The sequence below is a fragment of the Lonchura striata genome, chromosome 26, assembly GCF_050655825.1.
Source record: "Lonchura striata isolate lonStrDom1 chromosome 26, ASM5065582v1, whole genome shotgun sequence".
NCBI lineage: Eukaryota > Metazoa > Chordata > Aves > Passeriformes > Estrildidae > Lonchura > Lonchura striata.
The window spans coordinates 5,362,679-5,377,592 of record NC_140728.1 but is presented as its reverse complement, the minus strand read 5'-3'; the positions used below and the strand labels follow the sequence as shown (position 1 = coordinate 5,377,592).

General features: G+C 55.1%; 1 protein-coding gene across 9 annotated transcripts in view; it reads left to right on the top strand.

Annotated features, from left to right (window-relative positions):
- Nucleotides 1-14,914, top strand: part of ATP2B4 (ATPase plasma membrane Ca2+ transporting 4) — a 72,478-nt gene that overhangs the window by 24,846 nt on the left and 32,718 nt on the right. For all 9 annotated transcript variants that reach the window (XM_085561317.1, XM_085561313.1, XM_021538796.3 and 6 more), the window contains exons 2-6: nt 3,044-3,524; nt 9,594-9,791; nt 11,513-11,770; nt 14,239-14,364; nt 14,734-14,859. In XM_085561317.1, coding sequence (XP_085417443.1) covers nt 3,329-3,524; nt 9,594-9,791; nt 11,513-11,770; nt 14,239-14,364; nt 14,734-14,859 — 904 coding nt within the window. In that variant the 5' untranslated portion in view covers nt 3,044-3,328. The remainder of the gene's footprint in view (nt 1-3,043; nt 3,525-9,593; nt 9,792-11,512; nt 11,771-14,238; nt 14,365-14,733; nt 14,860-14,914) is intronic.

The following is a 14,914-nucleotide window of genomic DNA, read 5'->3' as shown; positions in this document are numbered from 1 at the left end:
GAGAACGGGGCTGGGGATGGGCAGGGATCCATCCCTGCTGGATGGGGCAGGAGCAAAGCTCTGGGTGTCCCGGGAGCTGCAGTGTCCCATCTGTGTGTCCCATCCCTGTGTCCTTCCATCCCTGAGTCCCATCCCTGTTCTCCCCATCCCTGTGTCCCCATCCCCGTGTCACCATCCCTGTGTCCTATCTCTGTTCTCCCCATCCCCATGTCCCATCCTCGTGTCCTGTCCCCGTGTCCCAATCCCTGTGTCCCCCATCCCTGTGTCCCCCATCCCAGTGTCCCCATCCCCATGTCCCCCATACCCATGTCCCAATCCCTGTTCCCCATCCCTGTGTCCCATCCCTGTTCTCCCCATCCCCATGTCCCATCCTCGTGTCCTATCCCCGTGTCCCAATCCCTGTCCCCCATCCCTGTGTCCCCCATCCCAGTGTCCCCATCCCCATGTCCCCCATACCCATGTCCCAATCCCTGTTCCCCATCCCTGTGTCCCATCCCTGTTCTCCCCATCCCCATGTCCTATCCCCGTGTTCCCCCATCCCCGTGTCCCCATCCCAGTGTCCTGTATCCCATCCCTGTGTCTTATCCCAGTGTCCCCATCCCCTTGTCCCCCATACCCATGTCCCAATCCCTGTGTCCCATCCCTGTTCCCCCCATCCTGCCGTGCTCCCCGCTCCCTGCAGCTGGAGCACGGGTCCCTCCCGAGGTGGGGACACTGCTGAGGAGGGGACACTGACAGTGTCACTGCTGTCCCCGAGGTTCGGTTGGTGCCTGTGGTGCCCTGATAACGCCGGGAGCTGCCCTGGGGGTGCTGCTGGTGGGATAAGGAGGGCCAGGCAGGGAGGGTTCGGTTCTTTGGGCTTCTGCTGCTCCAGAGATTGAAAAGTCCCTGGGGCTGGAATTGGGGCAGTTTGGGGCAGTCTGGGGGGCAGCCCTGGAGCTGGAATTGGGGCAGTTTGGGACAGGGCAGTTTGGGATAGCTCTGGGGCTGGAATTGGGGCAGTTTAGGATGGCCCTGGAGCTGGAATTGGGGCAGTTTGGGACAGGGCAGTTTGGGATAGCTCTGAGGCTGGAATTGGGGCAGTTTGGGATGGCCCTGGAGCTGGAATTGGGGCAGTTTGGGATGGCCCTGGAGCTGGAATTGGGGCAGTTTGGGACAGGGCAGTTTGGGATAGCTCTGGGGCTGGAATTGGGGCAGCTCTGGGGCTGGAATTGGGGCAGTTTGGGATGGCCCTGGAGCTGAAATTGGGGCTGTTTGGGACAGGGCAGTTTGGGACAGATGTGGGGCTGGAATTAGGGCAACTCTGGGGCTGGAATCAGAGCAGTTTGGGATAGCCCTGGAGCTGGAATCAGGGCACTTTGGGACGGGCAGTTTGGGATGGCCCTGGAGCTGGAATTGAGGCAGTTTGGGATGGAGCAGTTTGGGATGGCGCTGGGGCTGGAATTGGGGCAGTTTGGGACACCCCTGTGCTGATTTGGTGCCTTTCTGTGGGGTTTGTGAGGGCTGGTGCTTCCCGTGTGTTCTGGGATCAGCCGTGGACGTTCTCCCTCCCCATCCCTCCCCAGGCTGCTCTGCCACCCCTGGGCCCCGTCTGGGGCGGATGCTGCCTGTTCTTTATTTATTTTGCCCTCAGAAAGATTTTGTTTTCTCTCCATGAGAGCCTCTCCTCGCAGCCTTTTTGCCTCTGGAGTGCCGGCAGCTTCCCTGGAGCTTGAGAACACAGCTAACCCTGGCTGACAAAAAGCCCTTTTCCCCTCTGGCCTGTGCTGTTCCCTCCATGTCCCTGATTGTCCCTAGAACTCTGAAATGCCAGCAGGAAATCCCAGCCCCAAAATCCCTGAGGAATGGGGGAGCTGTGGGATGCTCGTGGTCCTTGCCTGGCTTGGTTGAAGTGTTTTAGGGGCTTGCTGTGGGGTTGTGACCCCAGGTGGCAGCTCTTGGGGACACTGAGAGCCACTCGCTGGCCTCAGGGAACCACCTCGGAACAGGAAAAGCCTCGATTTCCAACAAAATCCCAGGTTTTGGTGGCTTTTCTGCCACTTCCCTCTTCTCTTTTGTGGTTCCTGTGGCGTCTCCCAGCCGATGTAGAGCCCATGGGGTGATGCAGCCCCTTTCCTATGGATATTGGGATAGTGGGATATTGGGATTTTTGGACATTGGGATGTCAGGAATTTTGGATATTGGGACATTGAGATATTGGGAATTTGGGATATTGGGGCATTGGGATATTTGGATATTAAGATATTTGGACATTGTGATTTTGGGATATTGGGATATCGGGAATTTGGGATATTGGAACATTGAGATATTGGGAATTTGGGATGTTGGGGCATTGGGATAGTTGGATATTGGGAATTTGGGATATTGGGACTTTGGGATATTTGAATATTGGGATATTTGGACATTGTGATTTTGGGATATTGGGATATTGAGAATTTGGGATATTGGACATTGAGATGTTGGGAATTTGGGATATTGGGACATTGGGATATCAGGATTTGGGGATATTTGGATATTGGGATATTTGGACATTGTGATTTTGGGGTATTGGGATATCGGGATATTGTGAATATGGGATATCGGGACATTGAGATATTGGGATTTTGGGAATTTGGCCTATTGGGACATTGGGATATTTGGACATTGTGATTTTGGGATATTGGGATCATTGCCTACCTGCTGGCAGGGCGGGGAGCGATGCTCCGGCCCCCACGTCCTGCCCAGGGGAGGAAGCAGCTGTTTCCCACTGCCGAGGGGTATTTTTAACCCAAAATCGATGGGAGGGTTTGTCTGGGCTGAAAGCGAAGAACCACCTGGGCTCCTCTTCCTGCCCGGCCCCGCAGCTGCGGCTTTCCCCTGCTCCACACCCCGAGCTCAACTTCTCACCCAGGAATTCCTGCCCAAACCACGCTGACACCGCATTCTCCCTAAAAATCCCCCCCGTGGGGTAGCACCTCTCCCTTGTCCCACCCCATGGGGCGCCTCGCTCCTTCCCAAGCCCTCCTAACGCCGATATTTTTGTTTCCCACGGTTGTTTTCGCAGCTCCAGTTGCTGTGGTATCCAGGGAGCCCTCCTCCTCCTCCTCCTCCTCCTCCTCCTCCCGCTGCAGGAGCTGCACGCCGGGCGTTGCTAAGGTCGCCTCCGCGGTAACATGCACATCCTGTTTACACCTTCATCCCGACAACTTGGGCTCGGATAGAGCCGCCCGTTCCCCCCGGGAAGCCCCCAGGGAAGGAGCCACACGGAGCATCCCCCACCGGAGCCGCCGGAGCCGCGAGCGAGGCCGCCCCAGGAGCGCCGCGCCGGTGGCACCGTCGCCGCGACAAGATGACGAACAACGTGGCCGACCACCACCCCGGGAACTCGGTGGCCGAGGGCAGCCATGAGGGGGACTTTGGGTGCTCCTTGGTGGAGCTCAGGAACCTCATGGAGCTGAGGAGCGCCGAGGCCGTGGCCCGGCTCAATGACTCCTATGGCGGCGTCCAGAACGTCTGCAAGAGGTTGAAGACGTCGCCGGTCGAAGGTGAGTGGCCCTGCCATGGGCTGGGGTTGTCACCTGTGGGGTTATCACCTCCAGGATGGAGACACATATGGAGGTGATGTCTAAGGGTGGTGGCTCCCACAGTCTGTGGTTGTCACCTGTGAGGTTGTCACCTCCAGGATGGAGACACATGGAGGTGATGTCCGAGGGTGGTGGCTCCCACGGTCTGTGGTTGCCATCTCTGGGGTTGTCACTTCCAGGATGGAACCATGTGAAGGTGACATTCAAGGGTGGTGGCTCCCACGATCTGGGGTTGTCAGCTCCAGCATGGAGCCATGTGAAGGTGACACCTGAAGATGGTAGCTTGCAGGGTCTGGGGTTGTCAACTTTGGGATTGTCACCTCCAGGATGGAGCCATGTGAAGGTGGCACCCGCAGATGGTGGCTGCCACGGTCTGGGGTTGTCACCTCCAGGATGGATCCACATGGAGATATCGTCCAAAGGTGGTCTGGGGTTGTCACCTCTGGATTGGAGCCATGTGAAGGTGACACTCGAGGGTGGTGGCTCTCATGATCTGGGATTATCACCTCCAGGGTTGTCACCTCCAGGATGGAACCATGTGAAGGTGACATCTGAGGGTGGTGGCTCCGGTGGCTGTCATGTGGCCTGGGGGTGTCACTTTTGGGATGGAACCACATGAATGTGACACTCGATGGTGTCTCCAGCGGCTGTCCCATGGTCTGGGGTTGTCACCTCTGGGATGGTCAGAGATGTGGGATCTGGCCTTCTCCGGCTGTTCCCTGTTCAATCATTTACGGAGTGGGAGGGGAGGTGTAAAGGTTGGAGGGCGCTGGTGAGGTGGCCGGGTGTTACCTGCAGCTGTTGGTGGCACTTTGGGTGATGGACATGGACAGTGCGTCCCCAAAGGGGGTGGGGGATGCACCCAGGGATGGGGAGGTGGGACCAAGTCCCTCCTGGTCTGAGGGTGCTCCGAGGAAAACCTGGGCAGTGCAGCTGGGGTGGTGGCCGTGACACCTGGGGTCACCTCTGGAAGGATCTCAGGGTGGCACCTCTGCCCTCACGGTCTGGGCTGGCTTTTGGGGTCCCCTCAGCAGCGGGGCTGGTGGCACTGAGGGGGTGCAGGGGCAGAGAGCTCCTGATTCCAGCTCTGAGGGGTTTCCTGGAGCTGTGGGATGGGAACTGGGCCCTGGGGCTGTGGGATGGGGGCTCAGCCCTAAAACTGTGGGATGGGGACTTGACTGTGACAATCTGGGATGATGACACAGCCCTGGAGCTGTGGGATGGGGGCTCAGCCCTAAAACTGTGGGATGGGGACTTGACTGTGACAATCTGGGATGATGACACAGCCCTGGAGCTGTGGGATGGGGGCTCAGCCCTAAAACTGTGGGATGGGGACTTGACTGTGACAATCTGGGTTGGGAACACAGACCTGGAGCTGTGGGATGGGGACTCAGCCCAAAAGCTGTAGGAAGGGGACAATGCTGTGACAATCCGTGGGTACTGAGCCCTGGAACTGTGGTATGGGGACTCTTGGGGACTCAGCCCTGTAGCTGTGGGATGGGGACTCAGCTGGGACAATCTGTGGGATATTTTTAGTGCTGCAAGGGGGGGGTTTGCAGCTTTCCAGCTGCGAGCGGGACCGGGAAGGAGAGACAATATCGGGATGTCGTTCGAGAAGGGGGGGAAATCCCGGTGGAAATACGAAGCTCAGGTCACAAAACAATGTGCTCGGCCTTGCCAAAGTGGGATCACGCTGCTTTGGGGCGGGAAGAGAGGCAGGAGGAGAACCCAAAAGGTTCTTCTAGGGGAGGTGAAGGGTTCAGTCCCACCCTGGCACATGCCTGCCATGGAGCTGAGCTGTCCCAAATCCCGCTGGAAAGGTTCTCTCCTCCAAATCCTCGGGGATTTTTGGCAAGACCAAAACCCCAAGGGAACCTGTGGCACCTCTGTCTGACCCCACTGAGTGGGGTCAGCTTGGTGTCCTTGTTTCCAGATGTTTGTCCCCATCCCCATTCTCGTTGTCCCTCTGCTTGTCACCCTTCTGGGGTGGCACAGGGCCTTGTCCTCCTGCGTGTCACCAGCAGGGCCAGCCCGGGGTGTCCTGCCAGCACCCCTGTCCTGCTGTCGGATCCTTTAGGATCCTGTTCTGGAGTGCTTTGATCCCACCTGGATCCCTTCTGAGCCTCGGTGCCACCCTGTGCTGCAGGACTGGTGTCCCCTCTCCAGCCTGGCACTGTCCTCATGGGCAAACACTGTCCACAGTCCCCCAGAGCCCTCCTTGGGGTCCCCAGTGAGGGGTCCCCGGTGTCACTTTGGGGTCTGCTGGTTCTGGCAGCTCCAGCAGCCCCAAAACCCTCAGGGCTGCTCCAGAAGCGGCTTTGGGGTGCCACGAGCGGGTGGTGGCTCCTCTGAGTCACCCGTGTCCCCTGGGTGCCTGGTGCCAGCACAGCCACCCTGACTCACCCCCAGCCCCATTCCTGCGGGGGATCTCCTCGTGCCACCCCACAGCCGCTGTCCCCAGGCAGAGCAGGGACTGGTGACAGCTCCCTGCTGTCACGTGTGGCCTCCACCCAAAATTTCTGCCCCATTTCTGTGCCAGTCCTGACCCCAGAGTGGCCCCATGGGTGCCACCTGCCCAGGGCTGCTGCTTTTTGTCACCTTGTAATCGGTCCCCCACACCCTGCAGTGGCATTTGGGTGGCACGTGCTCTTTGTCACCCTCCCTGTGCCAGCACAGAGCCACCAAACCCCCCCAGTTCCCCAGGGAGGGTGGGGGACAGCCCTGGGATCGTTCCCATGGGTGGGATCTGCTTTGGGATCTGTGTCCTGTGGGACCATCCCGTGTCCCCGTGTGTCCCCACGTGTGTCCCCACGGCTCCGTGGCCATGAGCCACATTTTCCACCCTCTGGTCGGGAATGGAGGCCGGGACATGCCAGGATCCTGCTCAGCCTCCTCGTCACGGCTGGGTGGGGACAGCCCGGCTGCTGTGCCAGCTGCCAGCTGCCAGCTGTCCCCTCCCTGCAGCTGGGCTGGAGCGGGAGGGGATCGATCCTGCTTCAGGGACACGGGGCGGCACGGGGGGTGTCCCCAGAGTGACACAGGGCTGACAGAAAGGTGTCCCCAGAGTGACACAGAGCTGGCAGGGAGGTGTCCCCTGAAATGACAGAGCTGCCAGGGAGGTGTCCCCCAGAGTGACACCGGGCTGTTAGGAAGGGCATCCCCTGGTGTGACATGGAGCTGGGAGGAGGGTGTCCCCCAGAGTGACACAGGGCTGGCACAGGGGTGACCCCAGGGTGACACAGGGCTGGCACGGGGGTGTCCCCAGGGTGACACAGGGCTGGCAGGGAGGTGTCCCCAGGGTGACACAGGGCTGGCACGGGGGTGTCCCCAAAGTGACATGGAGCTGGCAGGGAAGTGTCCCCTGGAATGACAGAGCTGGCAGGGAGGTGTCCCCCAGAGTGACATGGTGCTAGCAGGGAGATGTCCCCACAGTGACACAGCGCTGGCAGGGAGTGTCCCCCAGAGTGACAGAGCTGGCAGGGAGGTGTCCCCTGAAATGACAGAGCTGCCAGGGAGGTGTCCCCCAGAGTGACACCGGGCTGTTAGGAAGGGCATCCCCTGGTGTGACATGGAGCTGGGAGGAGGGTGTCCCCCAGAGTGACACAGGGCTGGCAGGGGGTGTCCCATACAGTGACACGGCTGGCAGGGGGGTGTCCCCTGGAATGACTCGGAGCTGTCCCCTGAGTGCGAGGCCGGGTCCCCTGTCACTGCCAGGCTGCTCCAGGCACCGCAGGGATGTGCCCAGGGCCACCAGGGCCATTATTCCTGGAGCATCCCGGGACCTGGCAGTGCCCGGGGACATCTTAAGGTGGAGAAGGACGGGAGTGGGGGGGTCCCTTAAGGTGGTGCTGGGCAGGGGGGGCTGCTCTGTCTGGGGACACAGCCGTGTCACCCACTGCTGCCTGGTGGGACCCTGTCACCATTTATGGCTTTATTAGGGGTGGCTGTGTCACTTTGCCACTGTCACCCCTGGCTGGTGGGACCCCATGAGCATTTATGGCTTTATTAGGGGTGGCCACATCACTTTGCCACTGTCACCACCACCAGCTCATGTCCTGGTACCCCCTCAGCCCTTGTGGCTTTGTGGGGGTGGCTGTGTCACATTGCCACTGTCCCCTCCTGGGACCCCCCTCAACATTTATGGCTTTATTAGGGGTGGCCGTGTCACTTTGCCACTGGCACCCACTGCTGCCTGGTGGGACCCTGTCACCATTTATGGCTTTATTAGGGGTGGCCACGTCACTTTGCCACTGTCACCCACTGCTCCCTCCTGGGACCCCCCTCAGCATTTATGGCTTTATTAGGGGTGGCTGTGTCACACTGCCACTGTCCCCTCCTGGGACCCCCCTCAGCATTTATGGCTTTATTAGGGGTGGCACTGTCACCCCTGAGTGGTGGGACCCCATGAGCATTTAAGGTTTTAATAGGGGTGGCCACGTCACTTTGCCATTGTCACCATCACTGCTTTGTGTCCTGGTGCCCCCTCAGCCCTTGTGGCTTTATGGGGGACATTGCCACTGTCACCCCCTGTCCCCTCCTGGAACTCTGTCACCATTCATGGCTTTATTAGGGGTGGCTGTGTCACACTGCCATGTCCCCTCCTGGGACCCCCCTCAACATTTATGCCTTTAATATGGGTGGCCCTGTCACTTTGCCACTGTCACCCATCTCTCATCCCGAAACCCCGCTGGCATTTATGGCTGTATCAGAGGTGGCCCTGTCACTTTGTCACCCACTGCTCCATCCCAAAACCCCGCTGGCATTTATGGCTGTATCAGAGGTGCCACCTTGCCACGGCTGCCCGGCGCTGCCTGTAGGGCTCAGGAGGGGCTCAGCCTCCCTTTCATTCCCTGTTTTTCCCCATTTTTCCCCATTTTTCCCCCATCCCCGCTCCCAGCTCCGTGTCCTGCTCCCTCCCTGTCTCCCACCCTTTTCCAGCAGCAAATCCCAGCTCGGGTCTGGTGTCCCCAGGGCTTGGGGACATTCCTGTGGCTCCAGGGGCTGGCATGGGCAGGGCTCAGGGGGCCACGGGCGCTGCCGGTGCCAGAATTGCCCAGAATTACCCAGAATTGCCCAGATTTGCCCAGAATTACCCAGAATTGCCCAGATTTGCCCAGATTTACCCAGATTTATGGCTCATTTGATGTAAACAAGGCTACCGGTGCCAGCTGGCAGCACCTGGGCACTCGCCAGGCTGCAGCCTGATAGATTATTTGTTTGTTTTATTTAGTTATTTATTTGCTCATTGTTTGGTTTATTTATAGTTTGTTTGATTGATTTGTTTATGTTTTTATATAGTTCTATTTTATCTTCTAATGTGTTATTTATTAATACCTTTGTTTATAATTTATGTATATTTTATTTATTTATACTTTATTTTTATGTTTTTATTTTATATGTTTTGTTTATATTTTGTTTATGCTTTATACTTTATTTAATTTATTTGTTGATACTTAATTAATTTATATTTTAATTTTATTCTTTTTATTTATTTATACTTTATGTATATTTTAATTTTAATTCATTTATTTATACTTTATATTTTCATTTTAACAATTTTAGTTCTTTGTGTATACTTTGTTTAGATTATAATTCTTATATAATTTATGTATCTGTTTATATTTAATTTATAATTTGTTTTTATTTAGATCATTTATTTGTTGATACTTTATATTTTATTATTATGTGTTTATTTGTTTACATTTATAATATATTATTTAATTTATTTATTTGTTTATACTTTATTTATATGTTACTTTTTGTTTATATTTTAATTTTAGTTTATTTATATTATTTCTAATTTATTTATATTTAGCTTTTGTTTATGCTTTATTTATATATTTGTATTTTTATTTAGTTAATTTTATATTTTATTTATTTATTTGTTATTTATTTATTTAATTATTTATTTATTTGCACCTTGGCTCCCCACTGCCAGCACCACCCGGGACAGGCAGGGAGCTGCTCCGGGATGAATTCCAGAGGGACAAGAGTGGGATTTGCCCTCATCCCTGCTTTCCCACCCTCCAGGCCTGTCCGGGAACCCCACGGACCTGGAGAAGCGGCGCCAGGTCTTCGGCCAGAACTTCATCCCCCCGAAGAAGGCCAAGACGTTCCTGCAGCTGGTGTGGGAGGCGCTGCAGGACGTGACGCTGATCATCCTGGAGATCGCCGCCATCATCTCCCTGGGGCTCTCCTTCTACCACCCCCCCGGCGGGGACAACGAGCGTGAGTCCGGGATGGGCTCCGGGATTGGGTCCTTCCCTGTGGGAATGGGGGTTTGGGATGGGTGCTCCGGGATCGGGTCCTTCCCTGTGGGAATGGGGGTTTGGGATGGGCTTCGGGATCGGGTCCTTCCCTGTGGGAATGGGGGTTTGGGATGGGTGCTCCGGGATCGGGTCCTTCCCTGTGGGAATGGGGGTTTGGGATGGGTGCTCCGGGATCGGGTCCTTCCCTGTGGGAACGGGGGTTTGGGATGGGTGCTCCGGGATCGGGTCCTTCCCTGGGGATCAGGGGTTTGGGATGGGCTTCGGGATTGGGTCCTTCCCTGTGGGAATGGGGGTTTGGGATGGGCTTCGGGATCAGGTCCTTCCCTGTGGGAATGGGGGTTTGGGATGGGTGCTCCGGGATCGGGTCCTTCCCTGTGGGAATGGGGGTTTGGGATGGGCTCCGGGATCGGGTCCTTCCCTGTGGGAATGGGGGTTTGGGATGGGCTTCGGGATCGGGTCCTTCCCTGTGGGAATGGGGGTTTGGGATGGGCTTCGGGATCGGGTCCTTCCCTGCGGGAATGGGGGTTTGGGATGGGTGCTCCGGGATCGGGTCCTTCCCTGCGGGAATGGGGGTTTGGGATGGGTGCTCCGGGATCGGGTCCTTCCCTGTGGGAATGGGGGTTTGGGATGGGCTTCGGGATCAGGTCCTTCCCTGTGGGAATGGGGGTTTGGGATGGGTGCTCCGGGATCGGCCCCTTCCCTGTGGGAATGGGGGTTTGGGTTGGGCTTCGGGATTGGGTCCTTCCCTGTGGGAATGGGGGTTTGGGATGGGTGCTCCGGGATCGGGTCTTTTCCTGTGGGAATGGGGGTTTGGGATGGGTGCTCTGGGATCTGCTCTGTTCTCTGTGGGGATATCCTGGGATCTGCCCCTTCCCTGGGGGAACAGGGATTGGGATGGGGGAGTTGGGATGTGCCCCATTCCCTATGGGAGCAGGGATTTGGGATGGCCACTCCAGGATCGGCCCCATTCCCTGTGGGGATATCCTGGGATCTGTCCTGTTCCCTGTGGGAGCAGGGATTTGGGATGGAGGTGTTGGGATGTGCCCCATTTCCTGTGGGAACAGGATGTTTGGGATGGGATAGGGGCGTTGGGTGGTGGCATCTCCCCATCTTTGGGGTCGCTGTGGGAGGAGCAATTATCCAATGGGGAATTCTCTCCAGGGGTATGTATGGGGTTATCTATTCCCTTGGGCAGTGTGTGGGGTTATCCAAGCAGGAATTCCCTGCTCCAGTCAGTGTGTGGGGTTATCCCATGGGAATTCTCTCAGGCAGTGTGTGGGGTTATCCCAGGCAGTGTGTGGGGTTATCCCGGGCAGTGTGTGGGGTTATCCCACAGGAATTCTCTCAAGCAGTATGTGGGATTATCCCATGGGAATTCTCCCGGGCAGTGTCTGGGGTTATCCCAGGCAGTGTGTGGGGTTATCCCGGGCAGTGTGTGGGGTTATCCCGGGCTGTGTGTTCAGTTATCCCGGGCAGTGTGTGGGGTTTATCCCACGGGAATTCTCCCGGGCAGTGTGGGGGTTATCCCGGGCAGCGTGTGGGGTTATCCTGGGCAGTGTGTTCAGTTATCCCGGGCAGCGTGTGGGGTTATCCTGGGCAGTGTGTTCAGTTATCCCAGGCAGTGTTTGGGGTTATCCTGGGCAACGTGTGCGGTTATCCCATGGGAATTCTCCCGGGCAGTGTGCGGGCAGTCCACGGGCGGCGTGGAGGACGAGGGCGAGTCGCAGGCGGGCTGGATCGAGGGCGCTGCCATCCTGTTCTCCGTCATCATCGTGGTGCTGGTGACGGCCTTCAACGACTGGAGCAAGGAGAAGCAGTTCCGGGGCCTCCAGAGCCGCATCGAGCAGGAGCAGAAGTTCACGGTGATCCGCAAGGGCCAGGTGATCCAGATCCCCGTGGCCGAGATCGTGGTGGGGGACATCGCCCAGATCAAGTACGGTGAGTGGAGCTGGGGCTGTCCCTCCCCTGGATCCCCCTCTAACGCAGCTGCGGTGTCCTGGATCGCTCTGGGATGATGGGCACAGCCTGTCCTGGGTCCCAGCCGTGGGCAAGCTTAGCGAGCAGCTCTTGAAGTGATTTCAGCTCCTTGGTGAATTCATCTCTTAAGTGATTTCAGCTCCTTGGTGAATTCATCTCTTTGGTAAATTCAGCTCTGAAGTGATTTCAGCTTCTTGGTGCATTCAGCTCTTTGGTGAATTCATCTCTTAAGTGATTTCAGCTCCTTGGTGAATTCAGCTCTCTGGTGATTTCATCAGCTCTTTGGTTAATTCATCTCTTAAGTGATTTCAGCTCTTTGGTAAATTCAGCTCTTTGGTGATTTAAGCAGTTCAGTGATTTCAGCTCTTTGGTGAATTCATCTCTTAAGTGATTCCAGCTCCTTGGTGAATTCAGCTCTGAAGTCATTTCATCTCTTTGGTAAATCCAGCTCTTAGTGATTTCAGCTCTGGTGAATTCAGCTCTGTGGTGAATTCAGCCCTTCAGTGATTCCAGCTCTTTGGTGAATTCAGCTCTGAAGTCATTTCATCTCTTTGGTAAATCCAGCTCTTGGTGATTTCAGCTCTGGTGAATTCAGCTCTGTGGTGAATTCAGCCCTTCAGTGATTCCAGCTCTTTGTTCACTAAGTGCCTCAGCAGACGCAGGGCTGAGAGAGGAGAAGGCTGTATGAGGTTCCACAGCTGTGTCTTTATTGGCAGCTCCTGCAAAGCATTTCAGTGTCAGCTCTTCTGCCAAAATGGGCAGAAACGGGGCTTATGTAGGGTACAGGAATTGTCCGATGGCCAGGCTCGAGGTGAATATCACCTATGGTCTTACAGAGAGATCATGAGGGTCTGAAGGAGGAAGAGGGGCTTCTTTGGTCCACTCATCATGACTTGGCACTTCTTATCTTGGGCAAGTGACCTCCAGGGAGGCCTCGCAGGGCCTCTGGCTGCTGCACTCCTCCCCGCTTCTCCATCGGAAATCAGGGAAGAAATTATGATGTCTGCTCCCCATCAGAAGGTTGAAGGATAGCTTTATTAAAACTATATTGCATTAATATACTATTTAAAGAGATACTATCCAATTCCACATGCTTAATTCTTACTTACCTAACTAATTAACTACAAACTCATGACTCTGCTGAGAGTCCCACGCACAGCAGCTGTGTCTGCCCCATCCCTGGCAGCTCCTTGGGATCATGGAAGTTTGTCCCTGCCCATGGAATGGGATGGGATTTAAAATCCTTTCAACCCAAAGCAGTCTGGAATTCTATAATTCCAGGATCTCCATAACCCTGCCCAAAATATTTCAAAATATTCTCTATTGGTCACTGAACCCAAACAACCTTCACCAGAATCCAATCCAACAATGAGTTCAGGTAAAATCTCCACACCAAATTCCACATGGGGAAAACAAAGGAGCAGAGATAAAGATTGTTTTCTCTTCTTCTCCCTGTGCTTCTCCTGAGAGACAGAATTGTGTCTCTGTCCTGAGAATGTGAATGCCACACTCCTCCAGCCCTTCTCCCTTGAGGACACTCACCTTCCCTTTTTGCCCTGGAACTTTAAGGAGCTTCTGGATCAGAATTAGTGTATTTTATCAGTTTGTATTAGTTTATTTTCCCAGAAACCTTGTCCCTGTTGAGGATATTTCCTTATCCAGATGTTGAGGAATACTTCCTTGGCCAGGAGATGTTGGGGAGTGTTTCCTCATCCGGGAGGTTTTGGGGAACATTTCTTTATGCAGGAGGTTTTGGGGAACATTTCTTTATCCAGGAGATTTTGGGGAACATTTCTTTATGCAGGAGGTTTTGGGGAACATTTCTTTATCCAGGAAATTTTGGGGAACATTTCTTTATGCAGGAGGTTTTGGGGAACATTTCTTTATGTAGGAGGTTTTAGGGAACATTTCCTCATCCAGGAGATGTTGCTGGATATTTCCTTATTCAGGAGATGCTGGGGAATATTTCCTTACCCAGGAGTTGCTGGGGAATATTTCCTTGGCCTGGAGGTCCTGGTGGATGTTTCCTTATCCAGGAGCTGCAGCCCTTGGGATCCATCAGGCCCTGCTCCTCGTTTCCCAGGGGGAATATTCCTCCCATTCAGGAAGGAGATTGATCCAGCATCGTGTTTGTTTTCCCAAGGGCCCGATTCCATACTTGGCAGGTGGATAGGGTGGATTTTGGATGCATCAGGAGCTCTGGGAAGGATTCATTAAAACCAAATGGGGAAACACTGAGCAAAATCCTCCCCAGGACTCTGCAGCGAGGATTTGGGAGCTCTTGGATTTCATTGGATTGCACCTGTCCCTTACAACCCCCACCTGCTGCTTCTCCTCCCTCTGGAGCTGGAGTTTTGGATCCTTTTGGAGCACTCCTGTGGGCTGGGGCAGGCAGGCTGGGCTGATCCCTGGTTTTCCTCCTCTCCCAGGTGATCTCCTGCCAGCGGACGGGATCCTGATCCAGGGCAATGACCTGAAGATAGATGAGAGCTCGCTGACAGGGGAGTCAGACCAGGTGAAGAAATCCATGGATAAAGACCCCATGCTGCTGTCAGGTGAGGCTTCAGGGCTGGGATCAGGGTGTGTCCTGCTCTCAGGGAGGTGTCCAAGGCCAGGCTGGGTGGGACTTGGAGCAATCTGGGATAGGGGAGGTTGGCCCTGTCCGTGGCAGGGGGCGGAAGGTTCTTCTGAGTCAAAGATGCTTTGTTTTTAGAATTTATACTAGATACTAAATAAATGCACTTACACATGTGATAGAAGGGAAATAGTCTTGGTAGGTATTCATTTGGACTGGGGCTGCTACATCAAGTAATCATTAAAGAATTCCTCCTTTTAGGAGTCGGTTAGAAGCTCCAAGTCTGGGGTTGTGTGGGATGGGAACTGGGGGTCTCACCTGTGTGCCCACGGCGTTGCTGCCCTGCCAGGTACCCACGTGATGGAGGGCTCGGGCAGGATGGTGGTGACTGCCGTGGGCATCAACTCCCAGACAGGGATCATCTTCACCCTCTTGGGAGCAGGAGAAGGGGACGAGGAGAAGAAAGTGAAGAAAGGTAAGGACATGTCCTGAACCTGCCTTTTCCCTCCTTTTCCCTTTCCTGGGAAGCA